General features: G+C 43.9%; 1 protein-coding gene across 12 annotated transcripts in view; it reads right to left on the bottom strand.

Annotated features, from left to right (window-relative positions):
- Positions 1 to 11,657: 11,657 nt before the first annotated feature.
- The window catches only part of MIPOL1 (mirror-image polydactyly 1), a 197,244-nt gene continuing 185,261 nt past the window's right edge, over positions 11,658 to 23,640 (bottom strand). For all 12 annotated transcript variants that reach the window (XM_040599978.1, XM_040599985.1, XM_040599988.1 and 9 more), the window contains one exon: positions 11,658 to 17,379. In XM_040599978.1, the coding sequence (XP_040455912.1) occupies positions 17,313 to 17,379 (67 nt within the window). In that variant the 3' untranslated portion in view covers positions 11,658 to 17,312. The remainder of the gene's footprint in view (positions 17,380 to 23,640) is intronic.

Raw genomic sequence — 23,640 nt, 5'->3', positions numbered from 1 at the left:
TCTTAACAGTCAGATCCTCTGGACTGCAGCAAATACACAGCACGTGTCGATGAGGTCGTGAAGTACAACAGTTCCTGTTCCCATGCCAGTAACCTTAGTAAGGCAAAACAAAACCAAAACAAAACAAAAAAAAGAGGGGAAACCACAGAGAAAAACATCAGTTGTCATTATACTTTTTTTTTTTTTTTCCTCAATTTTTCTCTGGAAGTATCAATAACACCTTTCAATACTGAGCTGCAAACCACAGCTAAACCCCTATGAAAATAGTCAATACACAGACACACGAAGACACAGAGCTCTTTAATTTACAGAGGGCACAGGCTGGAGCTCTCCTCATCTGCAAGGACCTGTGCTCTACAGGCTTTGCGGTTTGGCGCATGCAACACACCCGAGCCAGTACGAGTGCAGCAGCATACTTGGAAAACTAAAGATCTACGTGAAAAAGAAAAAGAAAAAGAAAAAGAAAAAGAAAAAGAAAAAGAAAAAGAAAAAGAAAAAGAAAAAGAAAAAGAAAAAGAAAAAGAAAAAGAAAAAGAAAAAGAAAAAGAAAGGAAAGGAAAGGAAAAGGAAAGAAAAGAAAAGAAAAGGAAAGAAAAGGAAAGGAAAGAAAAAGAAAGAAAAAGAAAGAAAAGGAAAGAAAAGGAAAGGAAAGAAAAGGAAAGAAAAGGAAAGGAAAGAGAAGAGAAGAGAAGAAAAGAAAAGAAAAGAGAAGAGAAGAGAAGAAAAGAAAAAGAGTTTTTTCCCAAAATAACGCCGTTTCATTAAAAATTATTGCTCTGCTTTCTAAACACAGGGGCGTCTCAAAATGATCACAGGAGGAATTACAGCTCGGGCCGCCGAAAGGCGTTTGCCGTTGCAGCGGAGAAGCGGCTGGCTCGCCCGGCGCCCTCCCCGTCCCGCCGGTCCCAGGACAGTTACCGGGGCTGCGGCTCCGTCGGGGGGCGGAGGGTCCCCCCCAGGCCCGGCTGCTGTCGGCTCCGCGCCCCGGGCCGTCACTAACGCGGCTGCGGAGAGCCGGGCGGGGGGGACCCGACAGGCAGCCCACGCCCTCGGCAAGGCGCGGGGATTTCCCCCGTCCCTCCCCCGTCCCTCCCCCGTCCCTCCGGCACACACCGGTCCCGGGTGTGTGGGCTGCCGCCGACGGCAGCGGGATTACCGGCGGCGGAGCGGGGGGGCGGCCAGCCGCCGGGCGGGGACCCTCCCCTTGCACCGCGGGGGCCGGCCGGGGGGGCCGGCGGTGCCTGTCCCTGCCAGCCCCTCCGCTGCGGAGCACTGGGGAGCTGGCACGTTCGTCAGCCTGTGACTGTACTGAACGCCACCCCCCCAGCTCATAAAAGCAAGGGTTTAGTGCCCCCCGCCCCGCCGGCCGCTGCGCCGGCTCCGGCTCATGGCTGCAGGCAGCGGCCGGGCGGGGAATCCCCGCAGGGCGGGCAGCGGCCGGAGCCTCCCCACGCCGGGGGATTTCCCCCCCCCCCCCCCCCCCCCCCCCCCCCCCCCCCCCTCCTCCTCCTCCTCCTCCTCTTCCTGCTGCCGGCCGAGCCCCGGAGCGAGCCGGGCCCGAGCCACCCACCGGCGGCCCCCGGGGTCCCGCGCCCCCCCCGCAGGGCTGCAGCCGCCCTCGCTGCTGCGGGGTCACCTGCGCGTCCAGCCGCTGCGGGGTGCCTGGGCGCCGCTCCCCGCCCGGGGGCCTCTGCTAACGCTGCCTGCCTGCCTGGAAGGTCATGCAGTTAGTTTTAAGCACTGCTCTTCCGATCTGCGGGTTTCTTTATAAAAACCCTGGAACGTCCCCCCAACCGCCCCCAAACCCCCTAATCTAAGTTGGGCTTGAATATAGATGCCAACAGCCCCTGTAACAGCCATGAAATCAAGCCACCTGCGTGCCAAGGGGGTTGCAGCGTGTGTGGAAATGCCAGCCCTGTCGAGGGCGCATGTGAAAACTGATCTTGCTTTGGGTTCAACCGAAAGACCAAAATGATTCATGCTTGACTGTGTCCCCTTGATATTTCTCATCTAGATTTTTCCTGCTTCCTCCCTCCTGTCTCCTGGTGCATGCTCATTCCAAGGGGTCCTTCAAACACTCGAGGAGTGTAAGAACAATGCTATATGCAGTATTTCCTTGAAGGGTTTTATTACCAGGCTATCTAGAACAAAAACAAACGGCATTTCGCAAAACACCTCTTTAAAAGAAAAGCAGCTGGCGGTTGTTAAAAAAGGGGAGGTTACATGGCAAGCCACTGGTGCATTTAATAGTATCCTGTCTTTCCTTCTAAGCTGCACGATATTTGGTCTTTATTTTGAGCCATCGTCCTGAATGCCTGATTCCTGCCTTCAGCGTCAAGAATTTTGCTCCCCAGAGGATGGACACTGTTTTTGCTAGCAGGGGTGACACCACCCGTCGCCCCCTGCCAGGTGCCTGCCACATCTGCCCGCAGGTGAAGGGAGGCAGCACCCAGCAAAAAGGGCCACGCTTGGGGCAGCCAGGCTCATGCAAGACCCTGGAGAAGCAGGGAGAGGGCCTGCCACTGTGGAGTGTGGGCTGGGAATCATGAGCAATGAGGGCTTGGAGGAAAGGTTGAGGACATGGAAGGAAGGTCTATAAAGCAGACAGTAAGTGGGGGAAGGTGGGCCAAGCAGTCACAAGTCAGGAGAAATTGAGGGGTGCTGGAAAAGGGGGATGACAGCAGGAAGCAGATGGCTGGTAGGGAATAGGGGACAGGATGAAGGTGGACCACACCTGGAGCAGCTGTCTGCCTTTTCTAGGAAAATAAAAGTAATAGGAAAGCAATCTGCTGGCGGTTCCCCCAGCACAGACGACAGAAGACATACAGTGGAGGTCCGCCTCTGAACAGCAAACAAGGAAGCTTGCTTTTTCACGTGTGTGTTTAAGGTTGAATTTTGACCCCAAGCTGATGTCATGCAAATCAAGGGTTGGCTGCTTCCCTCTAAAGGCAAAAGAAATCCAAGGAATCGGGTTTAAATGCAGAGTTCCTAACGTTTAAATACACCCTGGTTTGGGGTGTAGGGGGAGGCTGACCCAGGGGTTTCAGAAGCTGCTGTTGCCTTTGCCAGGAATAACCACAGCTGTTTATTTGCAGTGTGCGCTAGGCTCTTATATAAACCCGTCGAAGGACAGTCCCTGTTGCTATCCTGTGCAGTCTAAGGACTTGCAAGATAGGATCATGAGGTGTTTCTTGGTATTATAATGTCACAGTGTCTCCAGGTTGGTTTTAAAGCATGTAAGAGCATGCGGAGCGCACTACTGCAAAAGTTACAAAGCTATAGGCAATAGAGACTCAGGTTAGATAAGGGGCTGGCTGGGTGGAGCTGGTGAACAATGCACGAAAGTGCTTTTCTTTCACTGATCTTGGTTCAAATTAAGGTTAAATTCCAAGGGGAGTGTATTCCCCCCACACCTTTCTCTCAACTTCTCTCTCTCCAGGAAGAGATTTTACAGGGCATCATTTTCAGTTAAAAAAAAAAAAAAATCACAAAGAAAGATACATGTTAATACAAATGTAGCATTCCACAGAGGGGAGCTAAGAGCTGCTGGTGTCGCACCCACAGCTTTTATTCAGCCAAAGCCAGTTCAGCAGTTTCAGCACCTGGCAGGAGCAGGATTGATCCTGCTGTCAAGAAAGGCTGTAGCAAAAGCAAGACTGCATGCAAGCCACAGAGCCTGTACAGAAAAAATGCTGATATACGGGAATGTAAAATGGGATTATGAAAATAACACATAGAATTCAAGTAATTTTTACTAAAATGGCACAGTTCTTACTTTGTATGGCTTGGAAATCCATACCTTTACCTGTGGAAAAAAGGTAAATTAAAATCTCATCTATGTGAGTATATAACAGAAGGAAATAGAGTATGACTTTTGCTATTAAATTGCAGATTTGATGATGTGCCTAAAGCAAAAAGGCAACAAGGCTTCCAGCTAGCTGCTTCAAGACTTGCTTTTGGTGGGGGGGAAAAAAAAGTAAAAAAAAAAAAAAAAATGTTGGATCAGCTTCTTCACAAAGTAAACTTCATGGAATTTGTTTTGCAACCTGTCCATCATTGGTTTTCTGCTTTAGAGTCAATGTTCCAGGGCCCTGTAGGAAAGTGCAGTAGATTCTATGTCCTCCGAAAACCTGAAAGCAGAAATGCAGTCTCTCCTGTGATAAGAACTCCCCAAAGTGCAGGGGCAAAGGCGGCACACATTTAATGCTGGCTTTTCTTTGGTATGACAAGAGCTCTTGAAAATCAAAGGCGAAATCTGTGGTCTTGATCCCATGAGATAGTATGAGTTTGCTACAGAGGAGTTCTGGGCTTTCAAAGGAGTCCGCAGGACCTCCGCCCACACAGCACTCTCTGACTGGAGGGGTGCAGTCAGCTCCGTCATGCTCAGGGCCATTTGTCATCCCTGTGACTGTGTTTGTCTTTTAAGCTAGAAGAGACATCAAAATATGTTATATGCCAGCATGAACTACTATTTCCCCTTCAGTAATAAGACTTTTTTACCACAAGCACAGTACATACTACAGAAACACAAAACCTTCAGCCTTTCTTTTCTGAGCATTGTCTCTTTTGCCCCATCAAAATAAAATATTTTGCCCCATCAGTAAAATGAGTGTTCTTAATATTGTTCCCCAGTAGTTCATTACCATAAGAAGGCTGCTGCATGGACTTAAGAATGATTGCTTGATGCATCTCACATGGCTTTACGGTCCCAGGTAGCTGTGCTAGGTGTATTTCGACTGAAGTGCTAACATTCCTTGGAATGCTTTGGTCAAAAACTACTGCTACTCCATGCCAGTCCACCTAAATAACATTTATTTTAAGTCTTGCAGAGCACACAACTCTGATAGAATTGCTTAATAAACCAGTAACAGTATAGGATCCATCAGTGCCATAGCTGATGATGGAATGCAGCCATTGCTGGTGGACCTGAAAGCTGTTCCCAGCTGGATACCCCTCCAGCTGTGAGGGGCAGACACTGCTGTCAGGTAGGGCAAAACACAAGGGAATTCAAGGTTCAGCCTCATAGATGTTGTGAAGTGCCTGCCAGGGAGGGCAGATATTTGGTGCTGGCATTCAGCCCTGCAGTTCTGTTCTCCTGACATCCTTCCTTACGTTTTTGAGTCCTGCTTTTGACCTTCTCCCTCTTAACCAGTGTCAGCGCAGTGTTTCTCACCCCATGATCAGTGATTTTCATGATCAGTGCAGTATCACTCCTGCTACTCAGCGGCTGTCATCCCTCGCCGCCAGCCCTGCCTGCCTCTTGGCACCGCTCCCTGGCATGCTCCTGCCAAGAACAGCCTCGCCCCCTCCCCGGGAGCGGAGCAATATTCCTGCCCATCAGATCTGCCCCCCGAATCACTTCTTTCCATTCACATTCCACTAACATCTACCCAGCCACTATTCTTACCATCCTTTGATTTAGCTCAAATTACAGTGTAATTAAAATCACCACGGAACGCAACTAAACTAACAAGATTAGCTACACAATCACTTCAGGGTTTGTGGTTTTGTTTTTTTTTTTTGGTAGCAGCCTTATAAGACATCTATCTGGCTTCAGCAACTTTGACTTTCAGGTGGTTATGATAGGGATGTATTTCTTTCCATACTGGGCAAGATTCATGATCCAGCAACAAAAGCAGAGGACACGGGCATCAGCATTAACAAAGCAGGGTTCACTGAAATGAACTTCCTAACTCTGCTTTACCATCTTCCTTTCATCCTGCTCTTTCATTATCAATTTCTGCCTCAGATAATTTTCAGTCTGGTCTCTTCCATACCCAGAAAATTTTAAGGAGGAACGGACCACGTGCTCTGAAGGGCTGTCTAGGACTGACACTGGCCATGAGGTCCTGGGGTGATGCTGTGCCTTAGAAAATGAGCACGGTCCTTGAAATCAGGAAAGTACACAAGTGAGGGCAGGGAGAGATCAGCTCCGTATAGACCACATCTGAGGGCAGGAAAGGAGTGTTGTGTCCAAGTCAAGCATCTGCATGCCCAAGAATTAGGAATGCCTTACTGTCTGAGCAATACCTGATAGTGTGATACCAGCAAATCACGCTGTTCGGTTCATCCAAGAGAAGATTAATAGTGCTCTGTTCACGGTCCCCAATTACCAAAATGGAGATGGATTTGCAGTAGTAAATTGCTCTTTAAGTTCTCAGGAAAACAGAAGTGTAATGAGACCTACTGGTCTGAAGTTGAAAGAAGACAAAGACAGACAAGAAAACAGGTTTAATAACAGCAATAGATTCTCTGTGGAGTCCTTAGTTAGGGATCTGTAATTCCCCACACATCTGTACTTTCACCTGAAGGCCTGGGACCGGCTTTAGGTGTAACAGACCAAGGGGGGCTGGAATTAATGCAGTTCTGGTTGGTATCCAGCTTTCCTGGGGTGAGCGAGCTAGAAAAGCAACAGTAAATCAAGGAGGAGGAGCCTGCCATGTGGTTTTTATATGTTGAACCATTCTATAGGGTTTCTCACCTTTACAATGCACAATAGCTTTTCAAGCCAAGGAAATTGTTTTTCTTGGGTTGAACTCTACTATATGCACATATTACAAGCACCATAAATTGACATGGTCGCTAGCTAGATACATGCATTGTATATGAATCCCTTAGGTAAAAGAGTAACCAAATGGGAACTAAAGACATAATTTACAGGTTTTGCAAGCGGGGAGGTGGAGTGGGGTGGAAGGAGGTAACAGGACATGCCTGTGACAGGTGGTAGTATATCTCCTACACATCCTGGGTCAAGAGGGTAATATGTGGTTCAGCCTGCCAGACCTTAGCTTGCTTTACTACTAGTGGAAAGCAATAGTCACAGCACCTACTTAGACACATGCAGCAGGTGGTTTCAGAAGAGCCCTAAGAAGATAAAATGTCAATAGTACTGAAAGAAAAAGGACTTTTAATGAGATAGTAGGTAGCAGGTCACTCCATAACAATGGTTGGCCCTGCAGGAAATGAGGCTGTGCAAGGGTGAAGTTCTGGATGAAACACCTCGTAACATGTAACGTTAGTCATTTGCAGACCAGATTTCAATGACTGGAAAATTACAAGGATAACGCCATTACTGAAAATCAGGGTGGATAGTTACAACAGGCAGTTGTGGAATCGCTATATAGGACTATTGAGAACAGCCCTGTGGGGTTTCACAAATATACACACGGAGGAAAGCATATTTTCTTTAGGCACAGGCAGTTCAGATTTATAAGAGTCTTACTCTAGTGGCTGTTAGAGCTCTGGGGAAATAAAGTTATCATGAGCAGACAAGCAAAATGTGGATGAAGCAGGGCATTTAGCTGCTTGAAAAGCAATTGAGCTGAGTTTCTCCATTATGTGATCAAAGAAGAGCAAAACTGTGAAGCTTTCTGGCCCTTCACTTCAGCACATGCTACAGCAGTTGTTGCCGTATTCTAATGGTTGATGCCGCAGTTGTGCAGACACGAGCAGCCCCTCTCGCTCTCCACCGTTATCCCTGCACGCCGGCAGCACAACCCTTAGTCAAGCCTTTGCTTAACACAGCGTGCAGCGAGTTTGCACATCTTTGTCCTTGCCTCTCCCGCACTTCAGGCTCTCAGGAGGTGAGTGCACTCTAGTTGAAGTACTACAAATGGGTGCAGTTAGTTAGTCCCCTATGCAATGTCTTTGGGTCGCAGCGGGGGTCATGCCACCCAGCAGTGAGCCCTGCTCTGTGCAAAAGGCCAGGCAGAGACATGTCTCCGAAGAGTGAATTCCTGAGGCAGATTTCACTCAGGGTGCACCTATATTTGTGAGGTTTATTTTGTGTTAAGGGTGCATTTTCAAAGCTGCTCTCCCAGCTGGCTCCACTTTCTGTGCTTTGCTTCATGTCCCAGAGCAGTTTTGGTGCACTCAGCATCCCACAGAGATGACATGAAACTGAGAGCTGTGCTTCTACTGCCCACTATCAGGCAGCCCAGCTCAGGGGCTACCACGGATGTAGCCCCAAATGCACAGCAGTTGGTTGTGGGGGGCTCCATGCCAACCTCTTGCTCTAGGGCTTCTCTTCTCCTGCACTACCTGACGTGGTAATCTAGACCTGGTGTTAGCTCTTCCATCAGCTAAGCACAGCCCCGGTTCATGTACCTGTGATGTGTTTCTCACTCCAGCAGGGATGTGCAGAAACACAGAATGCAGTCTAACAAGCAGGTTCTGTAAATGGCTTAGGCTGAGATTTGGTTGTCTGAATAAAACAGAGGTGACATCAGGCACAGATAGATGTCAGTTGTCAAGGGTGGGAATGGTATTAAAAACTTACTTTCAGTCCTCTGTGGACACAGTGGCCAGTGGTTCCGTTTGCTGGGACCATACACCAGATGGTATCTCAAGACCCTACCTGCAAGGATCTGCAAATCATGGTCACCCTCCACCTTTCCTCCCTTCCTGTCAACCCTCCTTCCCCACTTGGCTCACCAGCACATGCAGCACCACCTCTCTTGGCCACAGCTGGTCTGATCAATATTTATTTGGCTGGCATTTATGGGGACCTGTTGAATTAAGGAAGAACTTACCTCAGTATAGATGTCTGGGCCCAAGTGGTCATATGGTCTGAAGGGCCAAATGAGCAACGTGTGTGCACCAGGCAAGGAATCCTGCAAACCTAGGGAAGGGGGAACATGGGTCATCTAGTCAGCAGAAGGCATGACTGCCTACACTGTGCTGCTGCTGAACCTCAGCTACTGCACACGACACAGCTGCCCCCACAGGATAATATCCCTTGGGGTAACAGTTGGTCCCCAAGGCCACACTAACCTTTCTGAGCCCCATTCCCTATGACAGATCCCTTGGAAATCTGCTCACTTTCACAGTGTTGTCCCTGTATCTTTGGATGCCCTGAAACTCCACAGGTTCTCCGCTGCCTCTAAGGGAGCTCCTTTCCCTTCTGTAAAGCTGAACATTGCTGCAACAGCCAAGAGATAAAAATTTAAAATACATTAGGATGGTACAATTCCGTTTTGTTGACTCTCCTGGGAAGCTGAAACCAGTTCCAGAGATTTTTGCATAGCCCAGTAGCCAAACATTAGTCCATAAAGCAGTCCAACAGGGGTATTATTTTTCTTAAAGACTACAAAATCCCTTTTGTACATACAAAATCTGTTGCTGATACGATTTTGTAGCTTGACTTAAAAAAACTACTGAGCAAAGAAAAGCACATTAAAATTTAAGCCACCAAATTACATCTTTGCTATAGAAATGGCTCTTACTTTTATTCATACAGTGGCAACTCATTATGTGGGACTCACATACGGAGACAGCCTAGAATGAATCCCTGAAAGCTGTAAATTCGCCAGGACCAGATCTTCCAGACGTTCCCAGTGGTCACCAGTCTGACCCACTGGAAAGGCTGCAGCTCCTCAAGCTGTTTGCCACAGCCTTCCCGCACAGAGCTGCCACACTGGCTGCGCTGAGCCCAGCACCAAGCTAGCTAGCTGGCTTAACCAAGCCCTGCTCATTCCCTACTCACTCGGACAGGAGCAGCCATGCCTTTCCGAGCCAGAGAGCTGGGAACCGTTACAAATGTGACAAAGAGCTGCGGGTGGCTAGAGGTGGCGTTTCACGTACACCTGAGCAGAACAGTGCTTTTACACCTGGGAGTACTGACTGCACCAACAGAGGTGGTAAGATCTGCTTGGAAAATCCTCAGTCCACTTTAGTCAGTTCTAATTAGGCCCAGAGTGAAGAAATACAACATACAATTAAATGCTTATTTAGGCACTTCTTTCACCAGTTTAGGGATAAAGTACTATTATTATTAACTTTCCTTTTAAAGGTGTGCTGAGATTTATTGATGAAAATTGCAGAAGGGATCAGATCCTATTAAATATAATTAAATATTTACTATTTTGATATCATAACCTTTTATGTCATATTTATACCACAAAAGCCTTAGCGATAGGACAACTGCCATTTCTATCGCTCAGCCTGTGAGAAGTAGAGGGGACACCGCCCATTTTCATATTGATCATACAGTGACCAAAACAGCTAAATATTAATTTGAAATGTTTTATTTGAAATTTAGAACCAAGGTAGCTTGCCCTATCAAAAAAGAATTTAGTGAAAAAAACGAACACAACCAAATTTGAACAAATTTCCCAGCCTTACACACCAATTTTAACGCTAGCGAGACACCTGTTTCAAACATCAAAATAGCTACACCTTGCTTTGACTTCTACAAAGTTTTCAAGACTTCCGTGTGTAAGCAAAGCCAAGTATTTCTGTCACTCATTGTAACTTTTCCTACTTTTCTATGTCTGAAGCAGGTAAAGCTTCCACACTCATGTGTTTTTGGATTTCACCCGATTTTTTTCTGCTGTTCAGTTCAAAATTTAATTTCTATCTTGCACTTTCTCTGTTACGCTGCTTTAGTAGCAACAGGGCAGTCCAGGTACCCTGATTTGTGCCTTCCGCGTCTAATGGGAAGAGAGTCTCATTCAAAGCTATGATTTATCCACATCTTTCTCCGTTTGCTGATTTGAGCCCTTAACCCTAGGCCCAAAATGTTTGATACGATGTTTTGGAGCCCCATAGCTCCACATCCATGGATATGGAGCTATGGGGCTCCAAAACAATTTTTTTTTTTTTTTTTTTTTAAAGTTTGGTTCTGAAAGTAGTTCTGCTAATAGCTCATGAACAAATATGCCATAGTTTCCACCTTTTGAATTCTCCAGGAAACCATTACATTTTTTTAATTTCATGTGAAATACAGAGTGCGTATTCTTGTGTGAGCATTAATCATCGCAAATTCATGTAATGTCTTTCCAAGGGTTATCATAGCCTTGCTTTAGCACAGCCATCAGGAAGCAGTCATGACCAATTCTGTCAGGTATATTGTCATTTTACCATATGACAAAGGATCTGCTTCTATCATGTTCAGAAGCCATTCAAATAACGACAAACGTCTGTGAACGTGACACCGCACGAACCTTTGTCCCAAGGTAACCATGGAGGGAACATGCCAAACTCCTCCTGGTGACAGCTTCCCAGAAAGGAGTGTGACCCTCTGCAGCTGCCAATGGGCTGGGCAACGCACCAAAGCATGTGCACGATTGCAATGGTGCGCTCCAGCATTTGCTGAACAGGGGTTCTTGTGGTCTTAAACAAAATATGGTGGGTCCAATCTATACATTCTCAACTTTTGAAGTTTCAGTACAAGTTCTAGGTTAAAACTTATGAGAAAATAAAAGGTGATAAAAATAATAATAAAAAAAAGTTAGACAAAATGTTGTCCCTTCCTGTCCTTTCCGCCAAGGGAAGGAAAAGAAAACCACCTCCAGGTCAAAGACAGCTTTTCCTTTTCCTTCAGCTACTCCATTTTACCAGTTCAGTACACTTTTCCAACCTATTTTCTTTATTGCCTGGCCCGGCACTCACCATCAGGGTTAGCACTTACTCATCACAGTACACAGTATAACTAAGAGTAAAGCACTGCAGGATTTGACCACTATTCCTCTATTTGATTAATTTTTCAACCAAGTCTTGGCTATCAACATGAAGCCCTAAATTCTGAAAACACTTCTGGCTTTGCATTTCTGATGTTTAATTAAATAGAGTTAGCAGGTAAATATTACCTTAAAACTGATGAAGTTAATGACATTATTTTACAATTAACAATAAAAAAACCACACTCCAACCCCAACTCCTTTTGCAGCCTATTTTAATAAAGGGATTATAAAATACAAAAGAGACAGAGACAGGTAACCCGAGATGCAATTTTGGAATGCAAACTTTCAGTTCAAATGTGCAAGCTCAAACTTAACAAATGTTTAAAATATTTGAGTTTTTCAAATGGTGCCAAAATAAACCATGTCTTTTCTAAAGACTACATATTTAGCTAGGCACTGGCAATGTAAATCTTTCAACCATTTCAAGTATTTGTTTAAAAGCCTCCCAGAACACGTGTGCTCCCAACAAAACTGAAGAATGAAATGTTTAGACCACTGAAGCTCAACAGCTGACTTGTAATCAACCTAATATGAGAGCACCACTTCGGTTTTTTGGACTTGTGAATACATTTTATTTACCAATGCATGAGAAGAACAAACAGAGAAAGTCCAGTTCTGCAGACCTGATGTGAAATGGTACAGCGATAAGAGTCAGTACATGTAACGTCGCAATTGTAGCAAGCACTGGATCAGAGAAACTGCCGGTCACTGATTTCATGTGTCTCACAGTTTATTCTTGCACGGGAGGAAAATCTTCTGGGGTACAAATTAAAAAGAAAAAAACCAACACACCAAACAACCTTCATCTGGAATTACTCTAAGTGAAGAAAGGAAAGGCACAGAGAAATCCTGACATTTAGATAGCAAGTTCATTTGTGTATGTGGATTAACGATGTTACCACTCTTGATCACCTGATATGAATATTTATAAAGCCATTCAATTTGAGAATTAAGGTGTGTTGTAAAATGGCCTGTGATTTGGAACAAACAAACAAATAAATAAATGAGTATATGACAACATATTGACATTAGTAAACTATTTCAATATGATGGCTTATTTATAAAAGCAGTTTTAATATTCCCCTACATTAATGATTAACTAATGGATCTTACTTTCTTGTGAATATATTTAAAGAGGAATCAAACTGACTTCATCTACAGGATTCCACTAACAAGACCGAGAGCTGGCTCTGAACTTTTCAAATACCAGCAGGTTTCCCACACTAGTACAGAAAACCTTGCCACCAATTTTGGGCTGTGGGCTGAATTAAAAACAGTACTAAAAGACTAAAGGTTCCCAGTTCTTTTCTGTTAAAGTTGATTTGTCACAATATTGTTAATTAGTGAGGGCTTAGGGAAGGCTTACTATGAATATAATTACAGTGCCGAAAAGCATTAATAATGCTCTTATCCCGAGCCAACACGATGCTATTTACATATTTTACCCTGGCATATACCAGAAATGGCTCCCAATGCATAACATGCTGCAGGATCATCAAGAGAAACAGACAAAGTCTCACAGGGGAAGGATGTTTCAGAGTATCTCGGTGCTCTTCAAGTCAGCAGGGACACTAATTTGACCAGTAATTACAACTGCCACCATAAGGACTGCCTATGGTGAGCCACCTTCCATCATGAACTGCTGTGCCGTCGGGAGGCAAATGAATTGCTACTCCTGGTAAGTAATCTGATGCAATCTCATCCTTCTCTCATAAATTAGGCCAGGAGTGACAATTGTATTTGTCTGCTGCGTAGGGGCAGGTTTCTTTTCACTTTCAGAGCTCTGCGCAGACATCAATCAGTTCTCAATGAATAAACTGTATGATAAAAGCCAATTAAGCAGTGTTATCATTATGGGCCATTTCTACTCGCCGGACCAGAATTCCTGTCCTCCTTACGCTGAAAGGCAAAGCTCAGGCTGGGTTCAATGGGGCCAGAAATTCACCCGAGGGCCGTGACGGCTGGGCCTGTATTGCCAGAGCTGTGTGACTTTTGCTGTTCACTTCAGCTGGTGAAGAAGCGAAAGTGTCTTGACCTTAGCCACACACCCTTTTGCAAACCCCCCCGAGGAGCCCAGGCACCTCTTCAGGGGCTGCATACCTTTTATGACTGTCACTAAGGGATTTGCCAAAGACCACACACCAGGCTGTTAGCAAGGAACAGCGAGAACCCAACTGTTCCTGAACCTCCACCTCTCAGCACAGCAAACTTCCCAGGGCCCTTTTCAAAGAAGACAAACCTTTCTAGCTGAATTTTAAAAATCAACACCTAATAGAATTACGATTCCAAGTCATTTATCTACAAGATGAAACCCCCCCCCTGACTCAAAAGCTCACTGAATTTCAGGCTACATGGTACAAGACATAAGACAGAGCCAGGAAATATTTTTTCACTTTAGGTACAATGTGTCCGAAGGAAAATTATGAAGCAAAATTATCACCTAATTTTACTGAATCAAGTATCACCCATAACCAGATGTATCTGACACAAGCCTGCCAGATGGCTTCTGCCTGGCCAGTCCTACTTTCCCAAACAAAGCCAGGGGACACAAGGGGCTGGAGGTCAAACAGTCCTGCAGTACGAAGCCTACACTCACACAATTATTCGCTTGGAGGCAGAAAGACCTGGGTGAAGGTAAGGAGCTCTCCATGCTCTGAGAGGAAGGAGGAACTTAGCACAATTATGCATGGAAAACAAGCCCTCATTTAGCAAACTTGCGTTTCCAAAGTAGCAAACAAGCTTCCTCATCAATGCTGCCAAGGAGTAAGAGGGAAGATCTTCACTTCGAAAAATAAGCAGCTCAAAGGTAGATTAAAACAATAGGTAAGAATAAATGCTTCATTTTCACAGGGAAGGAAAGTTACCTTATTGTCCTACAGGGATCTTTGTCCTAGAGCCCATGTTGTTCAACTTAACTAAGAAATCACCTTGGAAAGGGGGTTAACGTGGAGACGGTGGTATTTCCGATCACTGATGCTGATGATACTGTGTTACTGTGAATACCAAAGATGAGCTGTGAGCAGAGATGGAATAGGAGCTCATGGTCACCAGGGAATGCACGTCAAAAGAACAGGTGACATTCAGTACCCACAAATGCAGTTATGCATTCAGAAAACAGTTCTGTCTTCATACACCCTATGATGAACTCTGAGCTAAATATTATAACTGAGGAATGAGATCTAGAGTTGTTATTATTACAGGAATAAGAATTCAAAGAAATCATCTGTCATAAAGCAAGTCCAATGCTAAAAATGATTACAAATTGCATAGAGAATAAAACAGACAACATCATTATGACAACTCTTAAAGTCACAATTTGTCTGTATCTTGGATACCAGGCACAACTCTGGTTGTACCGCAGTAAAAAGACTGCAGAACTGGAAACGAAATAGATTAGCATGACAAGACCAATTACAAATAAGAGATAGCTTCTTCACAAGAGACTAGGGGTTCTCTCTGGAAAAGAGATGGTGGAGGAAGGATGCCAAATATGTAAAATCACAAGGGACAAGGAAGCAATATGAACAGGGAACGGTTGTTCACTGTTTCTCTAATACAAAAACTAGGTGGTAGCAAATGAATAGCGCTGGTTCATAACAAAGAAAAGGAAATACTTCTTTACTCAATGCATCATTAACTGCGTAAGTTCTCGTGACAGGAACAAGTAGATACTAAAAGTTTAAAGGATTCAAAACCAGGTAATGAAAAAATGCTGCTAAATACAAAGACACTACCTCTGGTTCAGAAAGGCCCTAAATAACGAATTTCTGGGATACCATTTGGGAGAAAGGTCCCCAGTGCTGGCCTGACTTTACACCCTTTCCTAGCTATCTTCTACTGGTTATTGCCAAAGGCAGTTTTTGGGCTAATCGGACCTTTGGTCTAGCACAGTACAGTAGTCCTTACATTTTTATCTTTATTCTTTCCTCGCAACCTCCTTAGAGCAGGAATGGTTCACCAGCACTGACAACTCAGGAGATCTTGTCTTTCACTTGGTGCACTAAAGCTCAATGAGGACAGGAGGGAAAGGAGAGGCTGAGTCACCCAGGTGCTGGACAGCAGCACATGGGAGATGGTGAAGGGGCTGGTAGCTGTGGGGTGGCAGTCCTCGGGTCTGGAAGCATGAAAGAATTCAGTTTCTTCCCAGTGAATATGTGTGTGGGAGAAGCTCTAGACTCACTGGCTATCTTAGAATTGACCAAAGGTCAAAAAGGAGAACTTCAGAAGTTTCTAGAAGTGATTTGGTTAAATTTGCCTTGAAGGAATGCTACTTATCTCCCTGCAAGGGGTTAGGTTTGGTTGACTGAAACTAGGAGGAGCTTAGGTTGGCAGATGAAGGTTTAACATGGAAGTTGCTTGAAAGGAAAAACTGGCAGTGAAATGCCTCCCCCTATCCAAAATTAAAATTTTGTTTTATTCAACTAGACTGCCCTATCATGACATCTGTACAAGCAGATATTAAGAGGGAAGACAGCATAACAACATTAAGCACAAATCAGAGTAGGCAAGCGGAAGCATTAGGAGCTACATCCACCCTGCCGGAGCTGGCTGGTCCGGGGAGGAACTTAGAGCCTGCTGTGCTCCTGAGATTCGTTACTGAATTTGGGCTGCTTAGAGATTGCAGCTGCCTTCTTGAGCAGGTTTATACAAGCGTGATGTGACCTTTCAGCTCACCTTTGGTCATGTGACAAAGACACACTGAATACGGGGAGATGTTTGGGTCACGAATATAAGTCTAGGTCCGACTCTGCTATATCTGTAAGGTCTATAATATCTGCGTATGCTAGATTTTCCTCCTCACCCGTCAATTTCTCCCCTCCCTGTAGCAGTCTATCCTTCAGCCTCTGCGCTCAGTTCTAAGGGCGCTTCAGGAGTACACAAGGCAGAGGCTGGCACTCTGGCCTCAAACCCAACCTGGGTGGTACTCCTGCACCGCAGAGCTATCAGGGTCTAGAAGAAGCAGGCAAAAAGTCTCCTAGGAAAGGGGTGAGGGACCCACCTTACACTGAAAAGGTGAATTTTGACTCTGTAAGGTGGTTTCTGAATATTTGAGAGATTTTCCCTCACAGGAAAGGCAGAGGAGCGACTAAAAACAACACAGGAAACTTTCCCCACTCTCTGACATACTGTTCGATGTCATACGGCTTTCATTTTGCAATTTATGAAGCTGTACCTCCAGTGAAACCTAACTGTACGTTTCTCTTTAACATATGCTGAAAAGTACTACCACGTACTACCAGTAGCTACTCAAGCACTGTATAAAGCTGTACATGTGTCCTTCCCTTAAATGCAGCCACAGTCACTAGCTGCGATTTGATGGGCTATGAGCAAGGAGGAAAAAAATCTCCAACACACTAGCCAGAGATATTTCTTGATCGTGAACCTACTTCATCAATTAATATATTTAACGTACAAATAGTGGACTGTTTTCAGTCTCACAAATAACATAAGGGATTTAAATTTTGAAACTGCTTTGCAGGATTTTGCACCTGAAGCCTGCAGTATTTGAAAACATGCTCAAGTGGTGCCTTGCAGCAGACTATAGTCTAGCAACACCGAGAGGACAGACTGTTAAAATAAGCATATACATCATTTTTCACAGTGCACAGTGCCACAATGCATCTGCTTCAAAACAAATACATGTTTGCAGTGAAACATTTCAACAAATCACAGAACTCAGCAGCAAAGTAGTTAAACATTTATGATTTGATTTTATCTCAGCTTGGAATGTCGCTGGAGTGTCCCACTTCTAACAACTGTTTGCTAAGTTAAGGCTTTAGTGTTTACACAGTGCTGAATGAAGCAGCCTGGTCACCAGATGTGAATGCTTCCTTAGACTAGAGCTTTCAATCAGATCACGGTCCTAATGGTCCCTGCTCCAACCTTCTTCCTCAGGACGTCCACCAGCCTTTCCAACCTGAGAGGGGGCAGGGGAGAGGGAGAGGAGAGAAAAAAAAAGGAAGCTAGCGTTAGGAATGTTCTGGCTGAAAGAGACAGTGTTTGCACTGAACCAAGCTGTCCTGGTGGTGGTCACGCTCAGGAACAAAGCACTACTGTAAAAGACAGACATTAAGGGAAAAGGCAGACAACTTACGGAAAACTTTTTAACCTACAACCCAACCCATCTGCAGTCAGCGATACATATCAACTTGCTTTTCTTTTGTGGTATACATAGTATCTGAGGTCCCCGTAAGGCGTTAACACAGAACCCCGTGCAGCAATCCTGCGGCACATATACACTTCAGTGTAAGCAGGACTTTTAAAAATATGAGTGGTCCATGGCTCTTGTTAAATGTAACACTTAGCTGTTGTTTCCCCTTTAAAAATACCCCGCTTGTTATCCAACAGCTACCTTTATTGTGCAGTTTATAAATTTATGCCTACAACTCCATGTATTTTATGTCCAATTTTTTTTTCTGAATACTCAACAAACCAAGTTTCTGAGGATGTGGATGATGATGTCTTGAAGGTGGCCTGTATGATTATTATGTTGACACAACTACAGACAAATTAACAATCTAAATAAGTAGGACAGAGAGTTGCCTAATTCTCTCTTATTTTTAAGGCACAGGCTATAAGCACGTCCAGCATCTCACTGACTTAATTTGTTCTTTCCTTTTGTTAAAGTAAGTAGGCAAATGCAAAGGGATAAATTTGTTCAGTGTTTTCCATTTGCACACATTTATCTCCAGCACCCCAGTAATCACGCATTCAAACTATTTCTTTGATTTATCTGTATTTTATAGAATCCTTCAATGAAAACTCTCCCACAAAACCCCCTATTTAAAAGCAGACACTTTGTCTAGCAGAACACTGTTAGAGCCATGTCCAGCATATTACACACACAACTTCCATAACAAAGAGTCACAGGTTCAAATAGCTGTATTCACTGCTGCAAGGTTGACCATTTTTTCTTCTCTGAAAAGACAGTTTTAAAAAAATATATTATACAACATAAGGAGTGTAGCTAGGAAATAAAAATAACACAGCTTTATCAAAACTGCAAAATTCATTTTATCTCAGGGATGCATTAGTAACTTCAGTGCAGGAAAATTAGGTAACACGTCCTGGATTTATTGCCACAAGTCATGACTAACAGACATGGTATGTATTGAAACTCTTGTTTTCCAGGAACCACCAAGCACCACGAAGCTACACCTTTCATTGTACTCACCAGGTGACTTAATTCCTGAAATGAGATTAAGAATTCGCCACCCTAACATAATTATCAGACACCAGGAAATGTACGTGGAAAGTTCAGCTGGTCCTAGCTGTTCCACAGGGACTCAAAAGCAGTCAAAGCACAGGTGAAAAACTACTGCTTAGCTACTCTGCTCCCTCCTTTTTCTCAAATATCGCTTTTCATTTTTAACCAGCTAGGGCATTTCCCCTGTGTTTGTAACACGCATCTACTGCACTTCTTCATCATTACAGAGCCCTCACCCAGGCAGCCCTAACTTAGTGCAGTCAGCCCATGCAAGTATAAAGTCAGAGCTTCCACAAGTCATTTGCTCCTGAAAGTTTTCTCACAGTGGAAAAAATCAAAGTTTTCTGGGTTCTAAGGCTTTTAGTTCGGTTACTGATAGGTCATAGTTTCCTCAGCCTCTCTAACTGGGAAGTTTCCCTGCTAAATCAGTTAGTCCATGTGCAATTTCAGAAAGCAATGGCAGAGCAGCCCTCACTTTTAACAGCATTATGTTCAGAAGCACTGCAGGCTTCTTAGCCACTTTATCACTGGAGGTCTCTTTCCCTCTCATACTATCACCCTCTTTAATGTGCTTCAGAGACATAAAGCACAGGAGAAATATTTCAAACCTTCTGGACAAACAGAAGGTTTGGGCTACAAATTGTTTTCTGGGAGACAGCAGAAAAATAGTAAAATCTGAGCTCATGGCCTTATTTAAATCACTGTACGGTTAAAAAGAAATACTGCATGGCTTCTACAAGTGGGAGAAAAAATATTTCAATAACTGAGGTTTCTTTTGGGGAGGCACAGGCTGGAGGTCAGTGCTGACACACAGCCCTGCAACTGGGCTTAGATGTGCACCACTCTGTGACCAAGCAATGACACTGCACACCAGAGCAGAGCAGGTTAGCGAGGAGCTGCCCATGTTTGAAGAGAAATACCACTGGGATGAAAGTAGCTGTCTTCTGTTTAACCTTGAAACTGTCAGGCTTCATTGAAAATAATGAGGCTTAACAATCATAGCTTCTGCTTTTCAAATGAATGATGACTGAAATCATCAAAATGAGGTGTTCTGCACCAAATACAAATCGTGCAGGGCTTATTTGCCTTTTGTTTCAGTCATGTGTGGATTTGCAAATTTATTTATTCTTTATTAGAAGAAAGAAAAAAAAAAACAGCAGGGGATTAAGAAACCATACCTTTGAAAGAGATTTAAACAATAATGTAAAAGAGGAACTGTAACAGCTATTTATAAGATAAAATAACAGAGGGCAAAACTCACCCCTACACAGATGCAAGACCCAATAAACCACTGAAATCCCACTTAAGCCTACAAAATAATTCTACGGGTTGAATCAGTGGTTAATAACTCTTGATACAGGCCTCAGGGGGCTTTTCGGAACGATAATCCTGGCCTCTTTGTTCACCAAGGGCCCAACTCTGCCAACCTGACTCGCACTAAGCAACATTTTTCTTTGTAATAATGGGTGGCTGGCATTGAGGGTTGTGTCACTGAGGTGCTACTTGTGAGGGCGAGGGTGGCAGGGTCGCCCTGCGTCCCTAAGGGTCGGTACCCAGCCCGGCGGGATGCTGCAGGCAGCTCCTTTTCGAGGCCGAGCATTTTAATCCGTGGTAAACTGAAGGAATAGTCTTATAGCTCAAGATCAAAGGTAACTTAGATATCTAAACTGATGAATGGGAGGTGCTGGGAGCTACTCTAAAAGTCTCTGCGTTTGCAGAGTGTTATTCAAAACACAGCAGACACTAACCTGAAGAAGGCAACTTTTATTACATTGTGCAATCACGATATATCTGCCAGTATAATCTCACCATATTTTACTTAACTGAAAGCAGTACTGGCTATGCTTGACTGTAACCTAAGACACAGATTTAACAAATGACATTTGCCTTTTTGCTTGTGAAGGAAACAGTCCTCATAGTATAAATTAAATGCTCAATGTGACACTATCTTCTCCTGAGATCTAAGCACTGACACTCGCTGAATTTGCATCTCATGAAGCAACCAAACAAGTAAGTCAAGAAGAAAGTATTTGTGTTCGTATTTTAGGTCATACATATCAGAAGAATGATATGGTGGGCAACTCTGCTGCAGTGCTGAGGGTCCAAATGTGCAAGGACAGACGGACACCTTCAGGAATGTTCAACAAAGCCTCTTAAGGTCTCCTCATTTTCACAGATTTCAATTCCTTGCTTAAGAGATTTTGGAAAATCCCAGTAGGTGACTTTTGCTATTTCTTGGTACTTACATAAGTCTAGAAAATCTGTCCCTTAACAAATAAATTATCTTAGCAAATGCCACTTCAGCATTCTCTATGAGTACAAAATGACTTATAAAATACAGGAATAAACTATGTATTCAGATGGAGAAGTACAACTTTGGTTTTATTTATACTGATTTGCACATATCCAAAGTAAAAAAGTCCTGTGTTTTTTTGGGATAGATGGAATTTACATCCATGAAAATCACAAAATTGAGAGCTAGAAATATTCTTTACCTCCACTACATACTCCTGTAATGCTCATGTCAGTGCTTTCATGAAATGGAAAAATAACCCCATCCCACAAATTAGGAAAGGCACATCTGGTCCATCACTATTTTTCAGTCAGCAAAAGACATCAGTGTGAAGAATCTTGAACTGCCGTGGCTTAATGCTTCCTCAATACAAATTTGGACTTAAGCAGGTGAATCTGTGTTTTAATACAGAAATAAAAAGATCTTGAGGGGCTTGCTGCTATATTACCAGTTTGAGTATGTACTTTTAAAAGTTTTGCTAAGCTTAAAAAGGTCCTCATCATCAGAGGAAGGCTACCTAAACCAAGACGTTGCTAGGTGCTTCTTTCCCAAGACAAATTCTCAACCATTCTCAACTCCTCTTCCAGTTATTTCAAATTGTGTTCTTTTACCACCTATGCATGCATCTGAAAAAATGCCTGTATGCAGTGTATGTTGTTATATGGAGTGTTCTTAGGTAGCTCCTGAACTGCTTGACAACTTGCTTTGATTTTTAGCAAAGCCTTACAGAACTTTAATCCTTTGAGTATAAATCATTTTGATTTTAGGGTCAGCCTCCATAAAGCAGACTTAAAAACCTTACTGACAGAGAAGTTTGTCCCATGAGCCCAGAAACTGGATGTAAAGTTGCAAAAATGTTACCTACTGGTCTCTACTGTTGGCTCTTACACCTGTTTTTGGCTGGCTTTCCTCTTTCATGTATTCTGCTGAAGATGTCTAGCTCTAAACTGTAGCTTGGGATCAGTAACAAATTTGCAACTGCATAAATCCACATAATTCAGTACATCCTCCCACACTGCTCCACCCCTGGCCAAAGCAACTCATCCCAAAGGAGCGCAGTGGCCTTTAGCCACAAGTTCTGAACATGACAGACTTAGTCAGTCACGGAGTGATCTTCCAGGGCATCGTGCCCCAGAAGCAGCCAAAATGGAGACCCAACTGAAAGAAAAGGGCATCCTTCAAGTAGTCTATGTCCTAATCTGCAAAGCAATATATAGACTAGCTGAAAACAATAGCTTCTACCTGCAGATGGAAGAGTTAAGTGATAAAAACAACCCCCCTGGATTTTGAAATGCTATATAAAGGTTTATAAACCTAAACTATAACCCTTGGTTATCTTTCCAGTAGATAAGATTAGGCTCAAGCTATGAAGATGGCCTTACTAGCATGATTTCTGGCTTCTTCTGGAATGTGTTTTGCTAACACTAATTCCCTTTAGAAACCAAGCATTTTAAAATATATTAGGTAAACAAAATGCATTGGACAAAAGCATTACAAGCCATTTAGCAGTAAAGCCCACTGAATGACTATTTGGTGAGTGGTCATACAAACAAATTCACTTGATTTCATCCCAGAATTAAAAATCTCCTTTCCTTTCCCTCTCCTTCAGTCTTCCTCTTGGATATATTTAATCAAATCCTAAATGGAGTACTCCTTTTCAGGCATTTTCTGTAAAAGTCAAGGGACCAAATGACATGGAGAAGAGAGGCTGCTGTGATACCAGTCTCATCCAGAAACCAGTCGCTTGGATGGGATCATTTACTCAAGAGGCTGAAGGAAACTGGTTCAGCTCCATTATCTGTACAAGGGAACAGCTGCTTCCAGCTGCTCCCCTCTCGGGGAGTGGTGCTGTGCTAACGCCGGGTGCTGGGGTGGCTTGTTCTCAGTTTCAAATGTTGAGGCTGCTCCTACTGAAGAAAATGCTTAAACATTCACTGGATTGAAGCCTGGAATGTAAGGGTATGACCTCGCAGTGAGTGGCCTATCTACCACGCTTACAGAGGCATCGCCCTCTTACCTCTGGGTGGTTCAGTGATTCTTTAATTATTATTCCTCAATTCGGGTATTATTTTTGCCACCTCAAAAGCTTTCCTTTTGAACAATAATAATTTCTGATCGACTCACTAAAAGACATTGCCAGTTGCATTTAATGACCATACACCAGTCTGTCATACTTCATACGTCAGCACAGCAGTAAAGACCACATGTGGTTCAGATGCAGCAGGCTGCCTCCCTTCTGCTTAACAAAGTTCCATCCACACCTTTTGGATCAGAGGCTGAGCATCTTGCTAAATGATGTGCTGGAGATCAGCAGTGGTTTTGAACCTGATGCAGGAACTGCTGTGCGAAATTTGTGGCCCTGGGTTAGACAGGTGGCTGGACTGACTGTATTAATGGTCCTTTCTGGTCTTAAAATACAAGCCTTAGAGACTGATTTAGCAGCATCAGCGAGCTCTAAACTGTGGTAGACCACAGCGTCGAATCTAATCACTCCAGGCACTGCCGCCAATTCCTGCCTGCCCAACACTGTTTGTAATGTCACTCCAAAAAGTATGTTCCATTAAACCTACAGGCCTTAAATTTGGCAGGGCAAACCATTCTGCCTCTGAAAAGCACTGTCACAAAACAAGCATTCCTATTAAATCCCTTTCAGCATCTTCTCAACCCAAAAGAGTAAT

This window comes from Falco naumanni, chromosome 7, assembly GCF_017639655.2.
Source record: "Falco naumanni isolate bFalNau1 chromosome 7, bFalNau1.pat, whole genome shotgun sequence".
NCBI classification, from domain to species: Eukaryota; Metazoa; Chordata; class Aves; order Falconiformes; family Falconidae; genus Falco; species Falco naumanni.
This window is presented reverse-complemented; position numbering and strand designations above follow the sequence as displayed.